The 21,430-nt window shown below is 50.0% G+C and overlaps 1 protein-coding gene across 5 annotated transcripts in view; it reads right to left on the reverse strand.

Annotated features, from left to right (window-relative positions):
- The window catches only part of LOC140903513 (glycerol-3-phosphate acyltransferase 2, mitochondrial-like), a 175,081-nt gene that overhangs the window by 100,569 nt on the left and 53,082 nt on the right, over positions 1-21,430 (reverse strand). For all 5 annotated transcript variants that reach the window (XM_073324880.1, XM_073324882.1, XM_073324877.1 and 2 more), the window contains one exon: positions 10,361-10,474. In XM_073324880.1, the coding sequence (XP_073180981.1) occupies positions 10,361-10,394 (34 nt within the window). In that variant the 5' untranslated portion in view covers positions 10,395-10,474. The remainder of the gene's footprint in view (positions 1-10,360; positions 10,475-21,430) is intronic.

The raw sequence follows: 21,430 nt of genomic DNA on the forward strand, positions 1-21,430 counted from the left end.
CCTCTGGCAGAGCTAGACCTGGGATTCAGGCCTGCCCGGGCAGCCGTACTCAGCCCATGGGAAAACAGGACACGCAGCAGCAGGGCCTGTTCTAACCGCTGCCCCACGAATCTCGCTGGGCTGAATGCACCTGGGCATAACACCAGGGTTCAAGCTGATCCCTTTGGTATCATGCGGTCTGTGTTCTGTGCCCTGATCTGTGCTCTATCACACAACGCCAACTCCAGCGGTGTAGGGTGGGTGCAATGCCTACAGTGGGGATACAACCACCTTCCTCCAGCAGAGGGAGGGGGCCGCTGTAGAGCGGGAAGAGGAATTTAGGGTGAGAAAGTGGGGGAGGGTAGGAAATTAAGGGAAGCTCAGGCAGAGTATCCAGCCAAGCTTCTCCACTGCAGCATCTACTAGAGGGGAGAGGATTCGCCCAAGGGAAGGGGCAGAAGTGTTGGTCGGGATTACTGCAGGACAAAGCCCTAGGGAATATCCTGTAGGCCGGCCCCTGACAGCAGGATGGAGATAGCTGACCCTGTGGTCCTTTCCCAGCTGTCACTGTAATGATCCCATGAGTCACAGCTCTCTAGTTACACCACCACGACCACCGGGCTTTCACTCAGCCACGTGCTTAATCAACGATCCATTAGCTAAAAAGGGCCAAATTCATTCAGGGATAGAGGGACAATTTCACTTTTAGTGATGAGGTGGGGCATACATTTAGGAGTCCACGCTCCTCGCCCTCCATCCCCAGCAAAATGCCCGAGGAAGTTAGCAAAAAGGTCAGGGGTAGAATCCAGCCTTTATGCTGTAATTAACCCCCTAGTTACTATTAGATATCAAGCACCTTACTGTCACCTTCAGTGCAACTCAGTGGAAAAGTATGACCCCCTCCAACTGGGATATTTCTGTCCTGCGTCTCCCTTCCCCATCCTCTCTCATCACAAACCCCCCCGCCCCCCCCCCCCAATTCCCACTCCCTTCCCATCTGCTAAAATGATCAGCAATGCAATGGGCACAGGTGATGTTCCCATTTTAGTTGGCTCTCCAATGAGATGAATACGGAAGTGGGTATTCCCACCTGTGCAAGCCAGCATTTCAAGCTGGCAGCAGACTCAGGAAGGCAAAGCAGAGTCTGTTCCAGGACCATGAAACTAGAAACTGTCATTTAAGGAAGAAAAGGGGGAAAACAAAAGCGGAGGGTCCTGCACAATCTGGCTGTGCCCATCCAGCAGAACACGTTTGACCCCTGAACTAGCTCTTCCTCCTTCCCTCCCCTGAGACAGAGGCAAGCCCTATTCCCCTTTTATGGAAGAGGAAACTGAGGCAGGGTGACCTGGAGAATGGGGCATGGACTTTGGCTTAAATGCAGGAGATCCTGGCTGAATGACAGGTGAGGCCACCTTGCTGTCCCACGGATGGGAGCAGGAAGCTACTGAAGGACAGAGGCAAAGCAAGCATGTCAGAGTGAGCAGATGACCCCCAGATGGGAGGAGATAAGATGGTGCACCATACAGGCAGGATATTTTCTATCTACTCTGGCTACATTAACACTGGCTGAACTGCTGAACCCTGGGTTTGTCTCTGGCCTTCCTGACCTGTTCCCCACCCCACAATCCCGCTCACCAGTCTGTGCCCTGGAGTGTCCTTTCCTCTAGTGGCTGGGCACCCAGGGACACAGCTGTCAGAGGTCCGCACACTCCAAAGCGAGGGATGAGAGGCAGGGTCCCCCCTTGCTTGGAAAGCAATAGCAGGTCCAGTAACACAATGGAAGCCATTTCAAGCCTTCCTCCATGCTAGGGAGCGACAGGGGGTTCGCCGGGTCATTCCCATGCATTTATAATCCTGTTCTCAGATCAGAGCACCATCTGCTAGTGCCACGCTACCCCCCACATCAACACAGACCGGATGGATGGCCTGGTGGCTAGGGCGCTACCTGGAGACAAGGGTTCAAATCCCAGCCCCACCACAGACTTTATGTGGCCTTGAGCAAGTTGCCTAGTATTTCTGCGGTTCAACTGCAAGACGGGGATGATTGTACCTCACCTCAGAGAGGCGACACACATGAGAGAGCATGAAGGCCCAGAGACTGAAGACAGGACCAGATCCGTACCCTATCCATATGGGATTTAACAGCGGGTGCTTGCACCCTTTAGCCTTCAGCAGAATATAGGCACATTAATCCAAGGCAGGCGGGAGAGTAGGGTTGTTTTTAGGAGAAGGGCCATGAAATGAGGTGCACAGGAAGGAGAATGGGGGGCAGGAATATGGCTGAGTAAGAGGGACCAGGGCCGCAAAGGGGAGGATGGACATGTCATAGAAGGTCAGCAGCAATGGTGTCTGGGGGGGTGGCTTGACCTTTAAATTGGGGCGGGGGGGTTGACCCAGCCCCACCCTGTGACTGGTCAGCTGCCTTCCAGCTGAGAATGTCGAAGACCAGGGGTAGAAAAGAAGCAAAAGCAGGGAGATCTCACCAGATAGGCCTGGTTATTCCCAGCCACCCACTCCCCAGGCACTTGGTGACCCAGCAGGGGCTGTGAGCAAAGAGGAAACAACGCTGTAGCTAGGCCCTCACCTACCCCACCCTTCTGTAATCTCTCATCCCCGGTACCCAAATGCTGCTTGGCCCCCCCTCGGTTGCTAGGTTAAAGTAGAGGATGAACCAGTGCAACCCCCTACTCCTGCATTCCAGACAATCATGAGATTGAAAATCCCAGGGGTTCACAGCAGTGGATGGCTTCAGCTGGTGAGACCTTAGACTCGCTGTTCGGCTCCTCTACTGCAGGAATGAGCGGCAAAGGGAGGGGAGCTGCTTAGCCCAGCTGCTCTGCCGGACAAGATGCGATGTATCAGCACAGGAGACCAGAGCAGACTTCATCCATGTTCAGCAGACCACACCCAGGCTATAGAACTGTGGTCAGATCTTGTAGGGAGCTGGATAGGGTTCGTGCCCAGGGCAGATTTCACAGATTAAGGCCAGGAAAGGACCATTGGGATCATCTAGTCTGACACAGGCCAGAGGATTTCAGCCACTGATTCCTGCATCAAGCCCCAACCTGGGACCATCCCCTCCCTCCCCAACACTGAACAGATAATATCCTGGCTATTCATCTGAAGTACTTCAGTACCTGAGCACTGCATAAGCATTAGTGTATGTACCCTCACACCAGTGCTCTCAGCCCTGTTGTACAGGTAACAAACAGGCACAGAGAGACCCAAGGTCACAAGGAGTATATGGAAGAGCAGGGAATCAAACCCAGGTTCCCCACAACCCAGGGTAACACCCTAACCACTGGACCATCCTTCCAAAGCAAAAGCCAGATGCAAAGCCAGAGTCCCCAGAGCTCCTGAAAGACTTGGCTGCAGTGAATTTAGTAGCCAGACTATCCTGCTTTGACACACTTCATTCACCTTCACAGAATCAGAATATCAGGGTTGGAAGGGACCTCAGGAGGTCATCTAGTCCAACCCCCTGCTCAAAGCAGGACTGATCCCAAATTAAATCATCCCATGTCAAGCCTGACCTTAAAAACTTCTAAGGAAGGAGATTCCACCACCTCCCTAGGTAACGCATTCCACTGTTTCACCATCCTCCTAGTGAAAAAGGATTTCCTAATATCCAACCTAAACCTCCCCCAGTGCAACTTGAGACCATTGCTCCTTGTTCTGTCATCTGCCACCACTGAGAACAGCCGAGCTCCATCCTCTTTGGAACCCCCCTTCAGGTAGTTGAAAGCAGCTATCAAATCCCCCCTCATTCTTCTCTTCCACAGACTAAACATCCCCAGTTCCCTCAGCCTCTCCTCATAAGTCATGTGTTCCAGTCCCCTAAACATTTTTGTTGCCCTCCGCTGGACTCTTTCCAATGTTTCCACATCCTTCTTGTAGTGTGGGGCCCAAAATTGGACACAGTACTCCAGATGAGGCCTCACCAATGTCAAATAGAGGGGAATGATCACATCCCTCGATCTGCTGGCCATGCCCCTACTTATACATCCCAAAATGCCATTGGCCTTCTTGGCAACAAGGACCCACTGTTGATTCATATCCAGCTTCTCGTCCACCGTAACCCCAGGTCCTTTTCTGCAGAACTGCTGCCGAGCCATTCGGTCCCTAGTCTGTAGCGGTGCATGGGATTCTTCCGTCTTAAGTGCAGGACTCTGCACTTGTCCTTGGTGAACCTCAGATTTCTTTTGGCCCAATCCTCCAATTTGTTTAGGTCCCTCTGTATCCTATCCCTACCCTCCAGCGTATCTACCTCTCCTCTCAGTTTAGTGTCATCTGCAAACTTGCTGAGGATGCAATCTCCACCATCCTCCAGATCATGAATGAAGATAGTGAAGAAAACTGGCCCCAGGACTGACCCTTGGGGCACTCCACTTGATACCAGCTGCCAACTAGACATGGAGCCATGGATCACTACCCATTGAGCCTGACAATCTAGCCAGCTTTCTATCCACCTCATAGTCCATTCATCCAGCCCAGACTTCTTTAACTTGCTGGCAAGAATACTATGGGAGTCCGTATCAAAAGCTTTGCTAAAGTCAAAGAATAACACGTCCACTGCTTTCCCCTCATCCACAGAGGGAGTTCTCATCATAGAAGACAATTAGATTAGTCAGGCATGACTTGCCCTTGCTGAATCCATGCTGACTGTTCCTGATCACTTTCCTCTCCAAGAGGTTCAGAATTGATTCCTTGAGGACCTGCTCCAGGATTTTTCCAGGGACTGAGGTGAGGCTGACTGGCCTGTAGTTCCCCAGATCATCCTCCTTCCCTTTTTTAAAGATGGGCACTACATTAGCCTTTTTCCAATGTCATCCGGGACCTCCCCCAATCGCCATGAGTTTTCAAAGATAATGGCCAATGGCTCTGCAATCACATCCGCCAACTCCTTTAGCACTCAGATGCAGCGCATCTGGCCCCATGGACTTGTGCTCGTCCAGCTTTCCTAAATAGTCCTGAACCACTTCTTTCTCCACAGAGGGCTGGTCACCCCCTCCCCATGCTGTGCTGCTTAGTGCAGCAGTCTGGGAGCTGACCTTGTTCGTGAAGACCGAGGCAAAAAAACATTGAGTACATTAGCTTTTTCCACATCCTCTGTTCATTTTCATTGCATCAGAATCCTTCTGTTTCCATGAGTGGAGAGTTCTCTTTAACCCATCACCTTTTCATTAAGGCCAGCCTGTCCTCACAGCCATAATTTCTGCTCTTCTCCCTCCACTTAAAGCAGCCAGGTATTTTGCCTTTTATTTTAGAACAGGGCCCCCAGAAAAGTCTCCATGAGTGAGTACAAGGGGCTTGTCTCCTCTGCAACAGTCTGCAGGGAGCAGGATAGAAATCTTGGAGATTCAGGGCCTGGTTCTCACCACTCTGGCAGTATAAAGATCCCTTATGTTAGTGTAACTTGGGTGTAAGAGGCAATTTATACCACCAGAGAGGTAACTGAGGCCTTAAGGTGCCCAGAAAACAGACAGCTGTTATCTAGTTTAACACCATAGTCTCAAGCCTCTGGGTCATCCAGATTTAGCAGATTGTGTATTCTACTTTAAGAACAAGAAAGAAGCCACCTGCTGAAGGAGTTTTCCCCTCCAGGTACCAATCAAAAGACAGAGCAAAGTCTGTTTCTCTTGATAGATTCCAAGGCCAGAAAAGACTAGTGATCATCTAGTCTGACCTCCTGAATAACAGGCCAGAGAACTTCCCTGGATTAATTCCTGAGTGGATGTTTTTCTAAGAGATATGCTTGAGTAGTTCAATCTGAATTTCAAGACTGCCAGTGATGGAGAAGTCACTGCAACCCTTGGTGAATTGTTCCAATGCTTAACCCTCCCAGTTAAAATTTGCACCTTATTGCCAGCTATTCAGTAAAGAAATTTTAACTTGGAGATCAAAACTAACTTGACCTGGCCCAACTGGTACCAGTACTTTCAAGTCAGGCATTTTGTTCCTTAACTTCCCAGAAACCTGCTCTATACAGAAAGCTAACTTTAATGGAAACAGCATCTGGTCATTTAGGAAACAAACAAGTTTATATCAATCCTTGCAGACTGCTTTCCTAATAAAAAAAGTGCCCATATATAACACCCTGGTTTGAGCTACAAAAAAGGATCAGAAACCACCACCTAAAGCACAATAAAAATTTCTTAAAAGATACAGTTTTAGATGGTACCTTGCACCAGTCAAGTTAAAAACCAGAGAGAGACTGAATGGGGGATAAGCTATGCTGGGAGGGGAGACTATACATATATGGTGGACATGTCCAGTCAGAGTGTATTGGAAGGCAATCTGTAACCAAAGAGCACAAATTGTTGTATTTTATTACTAAAATGATCCTTTGGTAATCCTCTTGGGTCTTCCTGGTAAAAGTGCCCTTACAACAGGAAACAGAATTCATTTCTCATCTGCTAGTAGCTGCTCAGGTACTGGTAGCCTCTCATCCGAAAAAAGAGCCCAACCATTGAGAAATAGCTCAAAAAAGTTATGGGAGATGATGGAAAAATTAACACCATTTATGTACCAAGCAAAATAGAGGACAGGTAGATACTTTGTTCCCTTTTATTCGGTACTCAGACAAAGTACATTCACCTGCCAAAGAACCAGTACACCTGTCCAATTTTTTTATATATATATTTTTAAGACTAACATTTTTCAGACCTACCTGGTCTGTTAAAAGTGTATATAGTGATTTCACTCAACTTAATAAAGTCACTAGCGACAACATAGGTGTTGTAAGGATGATCGCTCTAATATGGTAACACCCTGTTAAACAGAAAGCGCCGACGACCATATCTGTGTACAAAATACATCTTACAACAGATTTTGTTTTAAAGGATTGTAAATATCAAACAAAACAATCATTTGCAGGGATTTATAAACTTGTTCAAGCTTCCAAAATAAGTAGTTTTTAAAAATGTGCACTTATTTCCAGTCTGAATGTGCCTAATGTCATCTACCAGCCATTGGATCTTGTTATACCTTGGTCTGCTAGACTGCAGAGCCGATTATAAAATATTTCTTCCTCATGTAGGTACTTAAACAGATCAAGCTACCCTTTAACCTTCTTTGTTAAGCTAAAGAGACTCCAGGAACCCAGTCATTAGAAATCAGGTTTGCGCCAATCCTTTAATCATTCTCATGGCTCTTTTTGACCCCTCTCTGATTTATCAACATCCTTGAACTGTTGACACCAGGACAGGAGACAGGCTATTCCCTTTGTCCTAGTCACTTGTGATTGGAATCCCATCTACTCCAACTCCAGATTCCGCTGTTTATTCAGCCAATGAATCTCAATAGCCTTTAAGTTTTTGGCTACAGCATCACATTGGGAGCGTTTGATCAGCGGATTATCCACCACAACCCAAATTGGTCATCAGCAGGGCCTGACTAGACACCCCAATCTTAGCTCATCCTTTGACCCACATTCCCCTCACCAATAGAGTTCTAGGAAGTTGAGGGCTTAGCTTGGCATCTCTAGCTCAACATGAACACCTAGTAAAGGTGTGATCCAGGTAACCCTTAGCAGCACAGCAGCTTTCCAATGTTCATTCCAACAGAAAAGAGCTTCCACATCTCATGACCCTAGGGCTGCTGCTTTCTCACAAGCCTTCTGCTATTTGGAGATTTTTCTTAAAGCCCCAGCTCCTGGAGCCATGTGATTGAGAGAATCTCAGTTTTCATTTTAAAAATGTTTCTGGCCTTGTGGTTATGGAGACAAGCTTGCGAACAAAACTCAAGCACTCCCTAAAAAGCCCAAAACAAGAGAACGCACATTAAAAACAGAGCTTGGATGCTTCTAATGATCTCAGGGGCCCGGTCTTTGGATTTTTGAACACTGGGGGTGGCAGGACCTCCCATGATGCCACACAGAACTCCAAGTCCCCTCATCTCTCTACTGCAGCCACCCCACTACCAACATATACCCCTGCCCTTGCAGGCTCTCTGCTGGCCAGGCCGAGTACTCCTAACAGAGACAGGCTACATAAGGAATGCAGCCCAGAACTCAGCAGTAGGTCAGAGTGGGTTGTAGACCTCAGGAGTTCTCCCCTGCTCTGCTTCCTCATTAGCCCCCAAATCCTCCCTTATCTCACTCTACCACCCATAGCCCCATCCCTCCCCAGAGCTAGCTGCATTTGAGTATTAACCACTCAGAAACAAGCTACAATTAAATTAGTGAATTAGCATCACCAAGTTAGATCACACAGGAGTTGAGGGTTCAGTTTCTGATCTGGTCTAATTTGCTAGATGACTTTAGGGAAAGCCATTTAAAGCCAGCCTCGGCTCCCTGACTCATAGGGGCACCGTGAGGTTTAACAAAGGTTTGCAAAGCACTTTGTTATAATACTCTGCATGTGTCTCTTCCAAGAATTACGAACTCCCAGGGCCACCCAAGGCAAAACACAATAGAAAAATTAAACCCAGTGAGCGAGCACATCTGCTTCAGGCAAGCAGTGAGGCAGATGGTCTCATCCAAGAGTAGAAACTGGAGCAGATTTCAAATCGCTTCTGAAGAAGGGTCCTACCATGAAAGCCATCCCCTCAGCTTGAGTCATGGGGGGAATAAAACTTTCAGACAGTGACTGGACTGAAAGACTAGGGTCTAAATTGTCAAAGCCACCTAGTGATTTTAGATGCCTGAGGATCGCCGCCCCCCCCCCCCCCCAAGGGCCTTTTAGAAAGGGCTGAGAATTGATCCTCTGACAAGTCAGGCATCTGTAAGGGATCTCAAGTGGCATAACAAAAAATAAAAAAATTAAAGTGTTTAAGTTGGGAACTATAGAGAAGTTTGAAATCCAGAGGGAACAGCTGCCTTTTAGTTAGAGAACTAAGCTGGTTTGCGTTAAGTAGGCTTAATTTTGATCCTATCGTAGGGATCAGACCAGGGCTTTGTGTTGCCCCAATTGTAAAGAGTCTTAAAAGTTAATTGAGTTTCCATCACCCTCCTGCTATTGATCAGTATTGATGTTCTGGCCAGGTGCAGTTTGAGAGGACATAACTCTCCCTGGTAACAGAGGGGATTGGCAGATGATAGAACGAGACTTATGGCACTGAAGACTAGGTCAGCACCCACCTGTTCTTGCAGGTTAATAACTTATTAACATGGGTCCCTGGTACTGCCCTTGCCTGTGGACTCTCAGCAGTATAAGGAAAAGCTACTACATGCTTTAGAGACAGATTCCTAAGGCTTATCATGTGCAAGGATTCAGATGCACTGTGGCTCTAGGGCACATAATCACACCTCTGTCTAGTGGTTGGTCCCAGCAACCAACCATCTCCCAGTTCAAGGAGAGACCTTCTGTTCAAGGGGGAGCAGCGGCTGCTTTTGGCTGTGAAAAGGCCCAGGTTCAATTCTAATTGATGACCAGCATGTGTACACGAGGGTTGCCAACTTTCTACCTGCACAAAACCAGACACCCCTGCCCTGCCCTCTGGTCAGCAATGGGCACTTGGCAAATCACAGAAAGGACATTTGATTCGGGCTGGAGTGGTGGGAGCTTGACGCTGTCTGAAAACAAGCCTCTGAGAGACTAACTGCAGACAACCAGAACAGAGTCACCCAGAGTTAGGGTATATCTGTGCCAGGAGCAATGGAAGCCCCTAAAAGTGGGGGACCACTGGGGTCCAAACCAGGGCCCCTCCCCCTTCCCCAAGGCCCCACCTCCACTTACTCCTCTCTGACAACCTCCCCTGTTGCTCATCCTTCCACTTTTTACTGACTGTAAGGGCAGAGCCCTCCCCCTTTTAAAAATGATGGGGCCATGGCCCCTGAGGCCCCCTGGTCTGTGCCACCCTAACACCATAGGGTGGGTACTTCTTACACTGGAAAAACCTCTTTCATCATCAACCTAGCTAACCCACCTCTCCAGCTGGAGGTCACCCTCACTACATCAACACTGGGGGTTAGGTCGACCTAATTCAGTCATGCAGGGTGTGAATTTTTTTTAAAAAGCCAGGTAGCTAGGTTGATCTAATGTTTAAAGACCAGACTGAGGGACCACTCTTAACAGCCTTGGTGCTAGAGATCCCAGACTTGATTCAGTCCCACAGTGTCTGTAAAGTAGTGACTAGGTGCTCTGAACTTTGGGAATGCTCAGATCTGGCCCCCAAGCTTAGAGGCTCTGGCCCCCTCTCTAATTAGGGCAGCAGATAGTCAGCTGGGAATGGCAGTGCAAATGCTAACTCTTAGCACAAAGAGTGCTTTGTTGAGCATCTCTGAAGAGGGAGGTGTTCCTGAAAAGAGCAAACGCAGAGCTGTTTTGCTGATGCTGAGAAACAAATCCTGGGAAGGATCTATGGGGATTTAAGACTTTGCAGAATCACAAACATCTTTAGATGTCTTTGAAAAATCAGATGCAATGGAAAGGGTTTGTACCTTGGAGCACGTGGGAGAACTGCCACCTCCACATGCGATTGGCTGATTCAGACACTTCTCACGATCAGGACCGCCATGACCCAGCTGGGTCATGGCTAGAGGAACAAAATTCACCTGCAAAGGCAGAAGAAAATGTGGTGTGAGCTGCACAGGAAGGATGGGGCGTTTAGGGGTCACGAGGAAGCAGAAGTGGGCCGGGGCCTGTCAAATATAAAGGGACAGGTAAACATCTTTAAATCCCTCCTGGCCAGAGGAAAAACCCTTTCACCTGTAAAGGGTTAAGAAGCTGAGAACCTCGCTGGCACCTGACCAAAATGACCAGTGAGGAGACAAGATACTTTCAAAGCTGGAGGGGAGGAAACAACGGGTCCCCTCTGTCTGTGTGATGCTTTTGCCAGGACCAGAGCAGGAATGCAGGTCAGAACTCCTGTAAAGAGTTAGTAAGCAATCTAGTTAGATACGCTTTAGATTTGGTTTTGTTTAAATGGCTGATAAAATAAGTTGTGCTGAATGGAATGGATATTCCTGTTTGTGTCTTTGTCACTTAAGGTTTTGCCTAGAGGGATTCTCTGTGTTTTGAATCCGATTACCCTGTAAGGTATTTACCATCCTGATTTTACAGAGGTGATTCTCTTACTTTTTCTTTAATTAAAATTCTTCTTTTAAGAACTGGATTGTTTTTTCCCCATTGTTCTTAAGATTCAAGGGTTTGGGTGGGTGTTCAGCTATACAAATTGATGAGGATTTTTAATCAAGCCTTCCCCAGGAAAGGGAGTGTAGGGCTTGGGGGGATTTTGAGGGGAAAGAGGTTTCCAAGTGGGCTCTTTCACTGTTCTTTGTGTAACACTTTGGTGGTGGCAACTGTTATTCTTACCAGATTAGGTTAAGCTTTGGGGGTCTTTCATGCAGGTCCCCACATCTGTACCCTAGAGTTCAGAGTGGGGAAGGAACCTTGACACGGCCATACCAGTATGGTGGAGTGTCAGGTACAGATGCTGAACTTGCCACAAGATTTGGGGTGCTTGAAGCTGGACCCAGTGTGGGTTACTCTAGCCCAGAACATCCCAGGCTCAAGCAAAAAAATCTAAAAGGAGGGAGGTCCTGGGGGGCAAGCTCAGAAGGGCTCCCCCTATTCCTTCTGTTGGGAGAGTGAGGATCTCTGGCACAGCTAGTGTGGCACCCCCGGGGCCCACGGAGCTCAGATCCACTAGAGACCTGGTGCCTTTACACCAAGCTCTGAAGTGTCTCTGGCCCCCTGGCAGGCCAGCTCCAGAGTTATGCTGCCTGGGGTTCTCCTACCTGCCACTGCCCCGGCAGGCTCCTTAATGGCGTTCCCCAGTGCTGAGGGGATTCCAGGAGGCTAAGTAGAGCCTCGGGCTGTACTCCTTTTCGCCGTATTCCCCAGGAGGATGCCACGGCCCTGTGGCCCACCCCCTACACTTGCATGGGCCAAACAGGGCTATCTGCAAGCTGGGGAGTAGGGGAGGGGAGGATGGTGCTCCCGAGGCAGCTAAGTCCCCCTTCCACATTGCCTGGGGCAGGTCCAAACACAGAAGGTTCCAAGGCATGTGACTCAACAGAACACTGTTTGCACCACTGATAAGAAAATCTCCATTAGCAGTATAGGGCTCATGACACACAGCTGAACAGTTCTGGTTCCAAGCAGTGTAGTCACACACACACTCCACTCTGTGTTGGGCACAGAGCCCACTTGTTATTGAACTGTGATGTGCCTACAAGGCACCATCAGGCTGCCTGGGCAGAGATTCTGGTTCCCAAAATTAATTGCTAGAAAAGCAGCAGATTCTCTGCTTGGAAAGAGAAGGAAACAGACCTTCTGGAGGGCTGAATCCTCTGACTGTATCCCACCTTCAGTTTCACACCCAAGCCACAAGGAAACACTGTTGATCCTCCAAAGAGGAATACAATTTAGCAACAAGAGAACCTAACTGCAACAAAAGGGGAGAAAACTTGAGGCTTGCTGGAAACACCTGAAATATTCATGTCTGGAAGATTTCTCGTGCAAAGGAAAATCGCAGTGTTTGCAACAGACACAGAGCTCTCAAAACACTTGGCAAAGGCAATCACATATCATCCCTATTTGACATAAGGAAACAGTGGCATGACTAGGATCTGAGTTCAAGACTATGGAAGAGCCATGGTCATGGAAGTGTCAGCATTTCTGGGGCACTAGATGAGGGCAAGCTTCTTCGAGCCATGTAGCTTGGCTGATGTACATTTTACATGTCAACCAGCTCTTTAAAAACTTGCATCAGCATAGCTGTGAGGGTCAGAGGTGTGCGAAAAACCACACCCTGGTGACAACTATGCCAACAAGACTCCCAGCGTAGACACAGCTAGGGAAGTAGAACAGGGCTTCTGTTGGTGTAGCCCAGAACTGATGTGGGGGGGCATGTAGGGTCACAGGCTGCCACCCCCACCCCTGATTTCTGCCAGGGTTTGCTAGCCAGACCCCGTCCCTTGTGCTCAGCTCCCTGGAGCTGGTGAGCTGCAAGCTGCAGCTGTGGGGAAAAGCAGCAAACAGGTAGGAGCTGCAGGGAGGGGCTGCTGAGGGTAAGAGGGGGAGACACACCTGGGTGGGGGCATGACTCAAGCTGTTCTGGGGGAACCTTTACATTGCACCCCACCCCTGCACTATCAGCAGGTACCAGTCATCTCTGGCATAGCCAATGTCTTTCAAGGGAGGTGTTGATCCTACACGGCAGGACAACTCCAGTCATCATATGCGGTGTCTACACTAGGGACTATCCTGACATAGGCTCTGTAGCCCAGTCAGCCAGAGCCTGTCAGGAACAAGGATATGTGGTCTGATCAGGTCCATGTAGCCCAGTACCCCAGTGCTGGGCAGTGGCCAGCAGCAGATGCATCAGAGGACAGTGCCAGCAGCCCCAATAGGTCAGATTTTCCACACAGGCTCAATCCCCAGTAGCTGCCAGGGTTCTCCAGGAGATTGTCCTCCTGTGACAGTCTGACCCTTATGGAGTAACCTACTACCCATGGGAGAGGTTCCTCCCCAACCCCTCCACCCATTATCCGTACCCTCCCTCTCTCTAACAAACTGCCTCATATTTGAAAACCAAGACTCGAGCAGGTCCTCAAAACCTAGACAAGGGGAGCATAAGAAGCAGGCTAATTTGATTCTCTGGTCTCTGCTGTCTGGGAGAGCAAAGCTGCCTAGGAAAAATGGGAAATTACCTGCAAAGATAATGACATTTCACAGCTCCCAGACATCAGGGACATTACTTAGGTCAAACCCAAGAAGCTATTACTGTGCTGTTTAACTGTGCCTGCGGGGTGGGAAGAGAGAACTCAAAGCCCACTCGCTGGAGGGGGCTTGGCTTTAGGAGCAAAGCCGCAGTTATCCTGAGACTGGATCTTAGCCACCTCCACTCCATTTGCAGCCGCCAGGGCCCGATCATGGCTCTGCAGACAGAAATAGAGTGAGTCACTGAACTTTTAGCACCAATCTTTTGCTGCACTGCTCTTACTTGGGCTGGGCTGGTATGCTGCTTGAGGGCACGACTGGTTGTTCTCGACCTAATGGCATGAGGTAGGCACGATCGTTTAAGAGACAAAGGTAAAAGTGCTGCCACAGAAAAGTTCACCACTGGCTTGTTTTTGCGAGCAGGGCGGTGACTTGAAAAGGGACTATTTTAATATCTAGGTAGCTCTAGCTGGAGATTAAGTCATTTTACAAAGGTGGTCAGTACAATTACCCCTCATTTTATACATGGGGAAACAGGCACTGGGCAGACTGACCTTGTACTAGTTCCAACAGACAAGTAGCATCCACATCTCCCATATTCCAGTCCAGTGCTCTTTCCACTAGGTCACACAGCCTTTTAAACTTGGGATCCTTCCTCTGCCACCCCTGCTACCAGCAGAGTTCATTGTGGTCGCATGCTGTGTACACCTTGCCATTCGCTGATCCTTTTAGAGACCAGATGGGTTAGATAGATGCTCTGAGCCTCAGTCTCTGCTCACTTGCACCAGTGTAACTCCACTGATTAACTCTAGCAAGAGGAGAATCAGGCCCCCTGCACGTACCAGTGTTTGGCCAGGTTATGACAAGGTGACTATGTTAGAGGCTTCCATTGAGAACAGAGTTTTTGGGTACAGCACTAAGACCTGCCACCACATGTCATCACCAGGGTTTGAATTTGCACCTTCCTGTGCTGACGGCACAAGTCTCTGCCACACGAGCTAAAGGTGCGAGTCCTCTAGCTGGTAGCAGTTGTAGGCTAGTCTCCTTCACCAGCTAATATGGGGAATGCAGAACACACTAGAGAGGAAGGATGGTTAAAAGCCTGGACTGAGTCTCTGGAAATCTAAATTTAATCCCCAGCTCTGCAATTGGCTCAATGTGTGATGTTGAGCAAGTCACTTAATCCAGTCAACATAAGGATAATACTTCCTGTCTCCCATCTTATGTCCTGACTAGTTTAGACTCTTCAGGGCAGGGCTTGTCTCACTGTCTTTGTACAGCACCTAGTACAATGGGGCACTTGCTGTAAAACTGTACTGCCTTAAAACTGATAACCTAGAGGATTCAAATTCTAATCCATTTTCAACTAGGGTTGCCAGGTGTCTTATTCTGGACTGGAAGGCCCAGTCGAAAAGGGACCCTGGCAGCTCTGGTCAGCACTGCTGCCTGGGTTGTTAAAAGTCCAGTCAGCGGCCCAGCGGGGCTAAGGCAGGCTCCCTGCCTGCCCTTGCTCCGTGCTGCTCCCTGGAAGGAGCCAGCATGTCTAGCCCCTAGTTGCAGGGGTGATCAGGGAAGCTCTGTGTGCTGCCCCCACCCCCAGCGCCAGCTCCACAGCTCCCTTTGGCCAGGAACCGTGGCCAATGGGAGCAATGTCTGCAGATGTGGGCAGCACGCATGATGCAGAGCCACCGGGCTGTGCCTCTGCCTAGGGACCACACATGCCGGCCGCTTCTTGGAGCAGTGCAGAAGCGGGGCAGGGAGGCAGCCTGCCTTAGCCCCACTGTGGCACCAACTGGGAGCTGCCTGAGGTAAGCGCTGCCTAGCCAGAGCCTGCACCTTGAGCCCCGCCCACCCCACCCCCCCTAACTCCCTCCTCAACCCTGCACCCCAAACCAGCTGCCCCTCCCACACCTCAACCCCCTACTCCTGCCCAGAGCCTGCACTTTGCACCCTAACCCCCTGCCCCAGCCCTGAGCCCCCTCCTGCACTCCCAACCCCTCATCCCCACCCCAACTGGAGCCTGCTCCCACTCCAAACCCCTTAGCCACAACCTGGAGCCCCCTCCTGCACCTCAAACACCTTATCCCCAGACCCACCTCAAAGCCTGCACCCTCTGCCCCAGCCCAGAGCCCCTCCTTTCTGGCCTCACCCCAGAGCCTGCACCTCAACCCCCTGCTCCAGCCCAGTGAAATTGACTGAGGGTGGAGGAGAGCGAGCAATGGAGGGGAGGGGTGGGGCCTTGGGGAAGGGTGTTCAGTTTTGCGCAATTAGAAAACTGACAACCCTATTCAACTCCTTCCCTCATTTCTTCTGTACAAGAAGTTAATTAAGACTGAAGTCATTTTACGAGAAAAAAACAAACAAAAACTTTTGGTCTCTTAACAAGATTAACGAGTCCAGGAGTTCACAAGAGTAATAAAGTCATTGCCATTCGATTGGTGACCGGTCTGTCAGCGATGATCTTATCTTCAGAAAGGTGAATGGAGAAGCTTTTTACTAGGGAAATCAGCTTGAGCCACAAAGTAAGTGGCCATCCGGACCGGACATTTTCTACTTCTGCAAAAGGAGTCGGGTTGTTTGGATCTGGGGACTCGGGTCTGACTAGAGCAGACAGAACAGAATTTTCTATTTTTTTTTTAAATCCCAGAGAAGCTGCAAGATTGGGATTTTTTTTCAGCCTGAACTGGGGCACATTGTTGGTTTCAATGTTGACCCTTGAATTTTAAAACAGAAGTATAAAATAAGGGGGCATCTGAAAAGAAAGTCATTTACAAAGCCAACCCCTTTTTGTTCTAAAAAGTCCAAAGAAACATGTTGAAAGCATCAAGACATCCTGGGGTTTACCTTTTCCCCCCTACACAAAATTTTGTCAAGCCCAGCGTGATTTTGCAGAACATGTCCCTCATGTCAAAATGGCATACCAGACCAAAAATATTCTCAACCACCTCTAGTTCTGATCCGCCTGCCAAGATCTGGCATAAGCGGGGTCATATACACCTAGAAACCTGGTTCTCAACCAGGGGTATGTATGCCTACCCTTGGGGGTACACAGAAGTCCTCCAGGGCATACATCATCTCAGCTAGCTATTTGCCAAGTTCAACAGGCTACATAAAAAAACACTAGTGAATTCAGTACAAACTAAACTGTAATAGACAAAATGAGAAGGTAAGCAATTTTTCAGTAATAGTGTGCTGTGCCATGTCTGTATTTTTAGGTCTGATTTTTGTAAGCAAGTCATTTTTAAGTGAGGAGAAACTTGGGGGTACGCAAGACAAATCAGACTCCTGAAGGGGGTACAGTAGTCTGGAAAGGCCGAGAGCCACAGACCTAGAACAAAGCAGCATGGAGAGAATTTCACACCACACAGGCTGTGTCCAGATAGTGAATGCTTTTCCCCCCTAGCGAAGGGAGAGGAATTAGCCCAAAGGTCCCATTTCTACCCTTCACTGGGTCTATCCTTAGCATCCGTCCACTCGCATGCCACAGTGAACCGATACCTCTGTCTGATGCTTCTTTTGGCTCCATACGCCAGCTGCCTCTATCCCAACTGACTGACATGGTATCTGGCTCAGGCACAGAACCAATCATGGACATCCTGGTATTTTGCTATGGGATTTCAGTGGCTCGGACAACTCCTAGATAACTCTAAGTAACCCTCTCCCTCTAGGTAAGCAGTTCAAATCTAGCCCAGTTTGACAGTACTTAGCACAGTGGGGCCAAGGCAGGCTGCCTCCCGAGGACAGGAATGCAGTTCATTTAGTGCCACCGATCTCCCATATGGATCTTCAGCAGAACCTGCTCCACATGGAACAGAAGAGGCAGCCAGCTCTCAGGTGGGGAGCCCGGTCTCAGAGGTTACGTAGTGAAGCAGAACATCTCAGGACCCATAGGAGCAGCAAAAGCGGCGCCCATCACAAGCTCTGGGCAGCCCTCTACCTCATAGCTCGTGGGCTGTCCTGGTTCCCAGCACAGCTGCTACTAGGGGAAGGCGGGGGGGAGCAGCCACCTTCCCCCATTCATACTGCCACCTTCTGTAATCGGAGAGCTAGGGCTGATTCAGCCAGTGGCTGCGAACAGTCGCCACCTTTTTCCCTTCCAGCCAGAGGATCCCATCCCACCCTGTCCCAGTACTGCAGGGGCACAGCCTGGTGAGCCCTGCTCGGCGCCTCAGAGGGGCTCATGCTGTCTCCCTTCGCTGGAGTGAGATCAACGAATCCCCTCCCCTTCCTGGTTAATCGGAAGCCTCCATCCAGCATTCCCTCATCTCTAGGGCTCTATCAAATTCACAGCCATGAAAGACACATCATGGACCATGAAATCTGGTCTTGTGTGCGCTTTTACGCCATACTGTAGAGATTTCACAGGGGAGACCAGCGTTTCTCAAATTGGGGTCCTGACCCAAAAGGGAGTTCCGTGGGGGGGTTTGCAAAGTTATTTGGGGGGGAGGTCATGGTATTCGCCTCTTACTTCTGCGCTGACTTCAGTGCGAGGCGGCCAGAGAGCCAAGAACCCAGCTCTGAAGGCAGCACTGAAGTAAGGGGGGCAATACTGTACCCTGACTTCTGCCCTGCTGCTGGCGGTGGCTCTGCCTTCAGAGCTGGGCTCCCGGCCAGCAGCCACCGCTCCCCAGCTCTGAAGGGAGCACTGCATCGGGCAGAACTGCAGAAGCAAGGGTAGCAGTACTGCAAGCCCCCCCTACAATAACCTTGCAACTCCCCCACACCCACCTCTTTTTTGGGTCTGGGCCCTGACAGTTACAACACTGACATTTCAGAGTTAAATAGCTGAAAGCATGAAATTTATGATTTATACAATTCTATGGCTGTGAAATTGACCAAAATGGTCCATGAATTTGGTAGAGCCCCACTTACCTCCCTCCACACACACCAACTCCAAACACCCCAGAGTCCCCATCTCATCCCAGCTGGAGAGCCGAACCCCCACACTACCCTAGAGGCTGGGGGAGTCCCAACTGCCCTGCATCATGCCCTTATGGACACTACAGCAAACACAGAAGGGGGATGCTCTGCACCCCCTTGGCCTGGGGTAGCTAATTACACATGCTGCAGGGAGCCACAAAGACCTGGGACCAGAGAGCCAACATGGGTCTGAACCAGCCCTACTTAGAGGGGGCGGTACAGCCCTTAGCTTCTGGCTCCCTGCCAGCCAGCATAGAAAAAACCTTCCACTGCCTAGCCCTGCACCTGGGGGCTGTTGGCAGAGGCCAAGGTACCCCAGCCTTGCCCCACTTGCTCATCTAGGGGCTCGAGGAATTTGGATGCTCTCCCAGAATTCCTGGAAACCTGAGGTTACAGGCTGCTTACTGGCTTCCTCCAACCCCCAGCACTCTGCTCTCAGAGAGCACATTGCTGTCCCTGGCGCTCTTTTACTGAGCTCTCTGGAGCTTGAGGATCTAGGTTTTCCCATACACGCTTCTTAAGCTGCAGAAGGAAGTCACCTGCTACTACAATAGCCTCCAAAGGCCACTCAGGACCGCATTGCACAGCTGGCCCCTGCCCCAAAGATGCTATAATGTACAGACTGACAACAGGGGACACGAGAAGAGCTACACATACGATACTCAGGGCCAGATAAAGACTGAGGCACTATAGGCCCCTGCTTAAGGCCCTAGCTCCTGGAGTCACGTGACAGCATTAGAAACTCGGCAGCAGTTTTAAAAAAATAGGGCTCTAGCCCTCACGGTTGGGAGAGGAGCATGAAAACGGGACTCAACAATAACTCACCTCATTACATCTGCCTGAGTCTGCAGGGAGCCCAAAACAACAGCCCAAAACAACAGCAAACTGCCCCCCACAGCTCACTGGGGAGAGGTTCCCAGGCCCAGTGCTCAGAGAGGGCCCCACTGATGCTGCCCAAGAGTCTACTGTGTGCAGTAGGAGGTCAAGAGTACAGAAAGCCCAGCCCACCACACAGGTAGCCCCAATAGCTAGGAAAAGTGGGGGGGCCAGCAACACCCCACTATCTTAAGAGAGGGAGGGGCCCCTGCTGATCCCAAGGGTGGGGGACTATAGCATTGCTCCCAAGGAGGGGGACCCCTCGTCACTCCAAGGCAGAGCACTCCTCCCCACCCACAATTTGGCAGTCCTGGCCCAGCACTAATAGAAGCAGGGGGATGCTATAGCCCTGGGCCCAGAGTTCAGCAACAGCCTGCAAACCGAATGCTTCAGCCCAGCCCAGGAGCCTGCCAAAATATCCACTGACATCAGTGAAACCTTCCATTCCTAGTGCCCTCTGAGCCCAGAGCAAGGCCAGCAACTGCCAGGGCCTAGGAACTCATACCCAATCTTCTCCTAGGAAGCAGGGGCCATTCAGTTGTCTCAGGGAAAAGCTACGCAGCCCAACCTCTCCTTTTTATATTCCCTCCTAATGGCTGATCATCTCCAGCTGGGCTCCACCTGGCTGGGGCAGGGAGAGGATTTTAACCCTTTCCCCGTCAGACTTCAGCACAGACTAGCGACCAGGGTGTGTATCCAGGCTCCCCAGTTGGTGGGTGGGTAGGTACAGAGGCAGCGAGCCCACCCTGCCACATCTGCACTGCTTTCCTATCGTTCCCAGGCTAGCTATCTCAAAGCTGGTACAGCGACACCCACCCGAGCTGCAATCACACCTCGGGTTGCCGTGTAGACATAGCCTCCGTGGTGAGGCGTTCTCCCAGCCTGGCCCCTGGATCCCCACCCATCTCCATCGCCTCTCACCATTACACATCCTGGCCGCTGCAAGGCCCAGAATGGAGCTGAGACTCAGCCCAGCCTACGGCTAACCTCGAGGGGCCCTGTGTGCCCTAGGCTCCGTGCGATTGAGCTGTGCCAGTCAGCCCCAGCCCCCAGGGGGCTGCCTGGGGGTTCGTACTCCGGGGTTGTCATTTCTTGGACAGAGCTGTGTTTTTGAACAGCTGTGTTTCTGAGCACTAGGCTTGTTACAGGAGATTGGGGCGGGGGAAGCTCTGGGAAGTGGGCACGAAGGCACTGAAGATAGGCTGGAAAAGATCAGACAACAGAATAATGATCTCTATCCCCCCCTTCCTGCCCCCCATGCATCTCCTGGCCTCTCCCACCAGCCCCTGAGAACCGCTGGTGTTACCTCCTAATGATGGGGTCATTTTATTGAGCTGATCCACCTGTTTGCTACTAAAAATTTACTCTAAATTTAGCCCTGTTTTCTGTTGGCAAATTCTCCACTGCCAGATTTTGACTTATTACTGTTACAAAGGATTTGCTGGTTACACTGTACAATTGGTCAACTAAGTCACATGCTATTGTTTCTGTACCCTGATTGCATGGCATACACTTTATTTATATATTTAAAGGGGGTGGGGAGCTCCATAGCCGGTTTTGTAATTTATCCTTGAATGTTAATGTTTGTAACTCTTCAGGTGCCCTGTGAGCCGAGTGAGAAAAAGAGCTTTTTTCAAAATGTGACGGGTTCGGTCACAGAGACCCTCTTGGGACTATCACCTGATGTGCTGGAATTACCTCTGAGCCCATTTTCCCTCCAGCTTGGGACTCCAGAACCCAGCCTTGTTGAGCCAGACATGCCAGCCTGCTGCAACACAGACCCAGGGTCTGAACCAAGCCCCCAAAGCTGCAGACTTAACTGAAAACCACTCAGTAGGTCACCTATCTCCAACACCCAGACACCCGGTTCCCAATGAGATCCAAACTCCAAATAAATCCGTTTTACTCTGTATAAAGCTTATACAGGGCAAACTCATAAATTGTCCACCCTCTCTAACACTGATAGAGAGATATGCCCAGCTCTTTGCTCCCCCAGGTATTAATCATTTACTCTGGGTTTACTAACAAACAAAAATGATTTTATTAAG

This window comes from Lepidochelys kempii, chromosome 26 (assembly GCF_965140265.1).
Source record: "Lepidochelys kempii isolate rLepKem1 chromosome 26, rLepKem1.hap2, whole genome shotgun sequence".
Classification (NCBI taxonomy): domain Eukaryota; kingdom Metazoa; phylum Chordata; order Testudines; family Cheloniidae; genus Lepidochelys; species Lepidochelys kempii.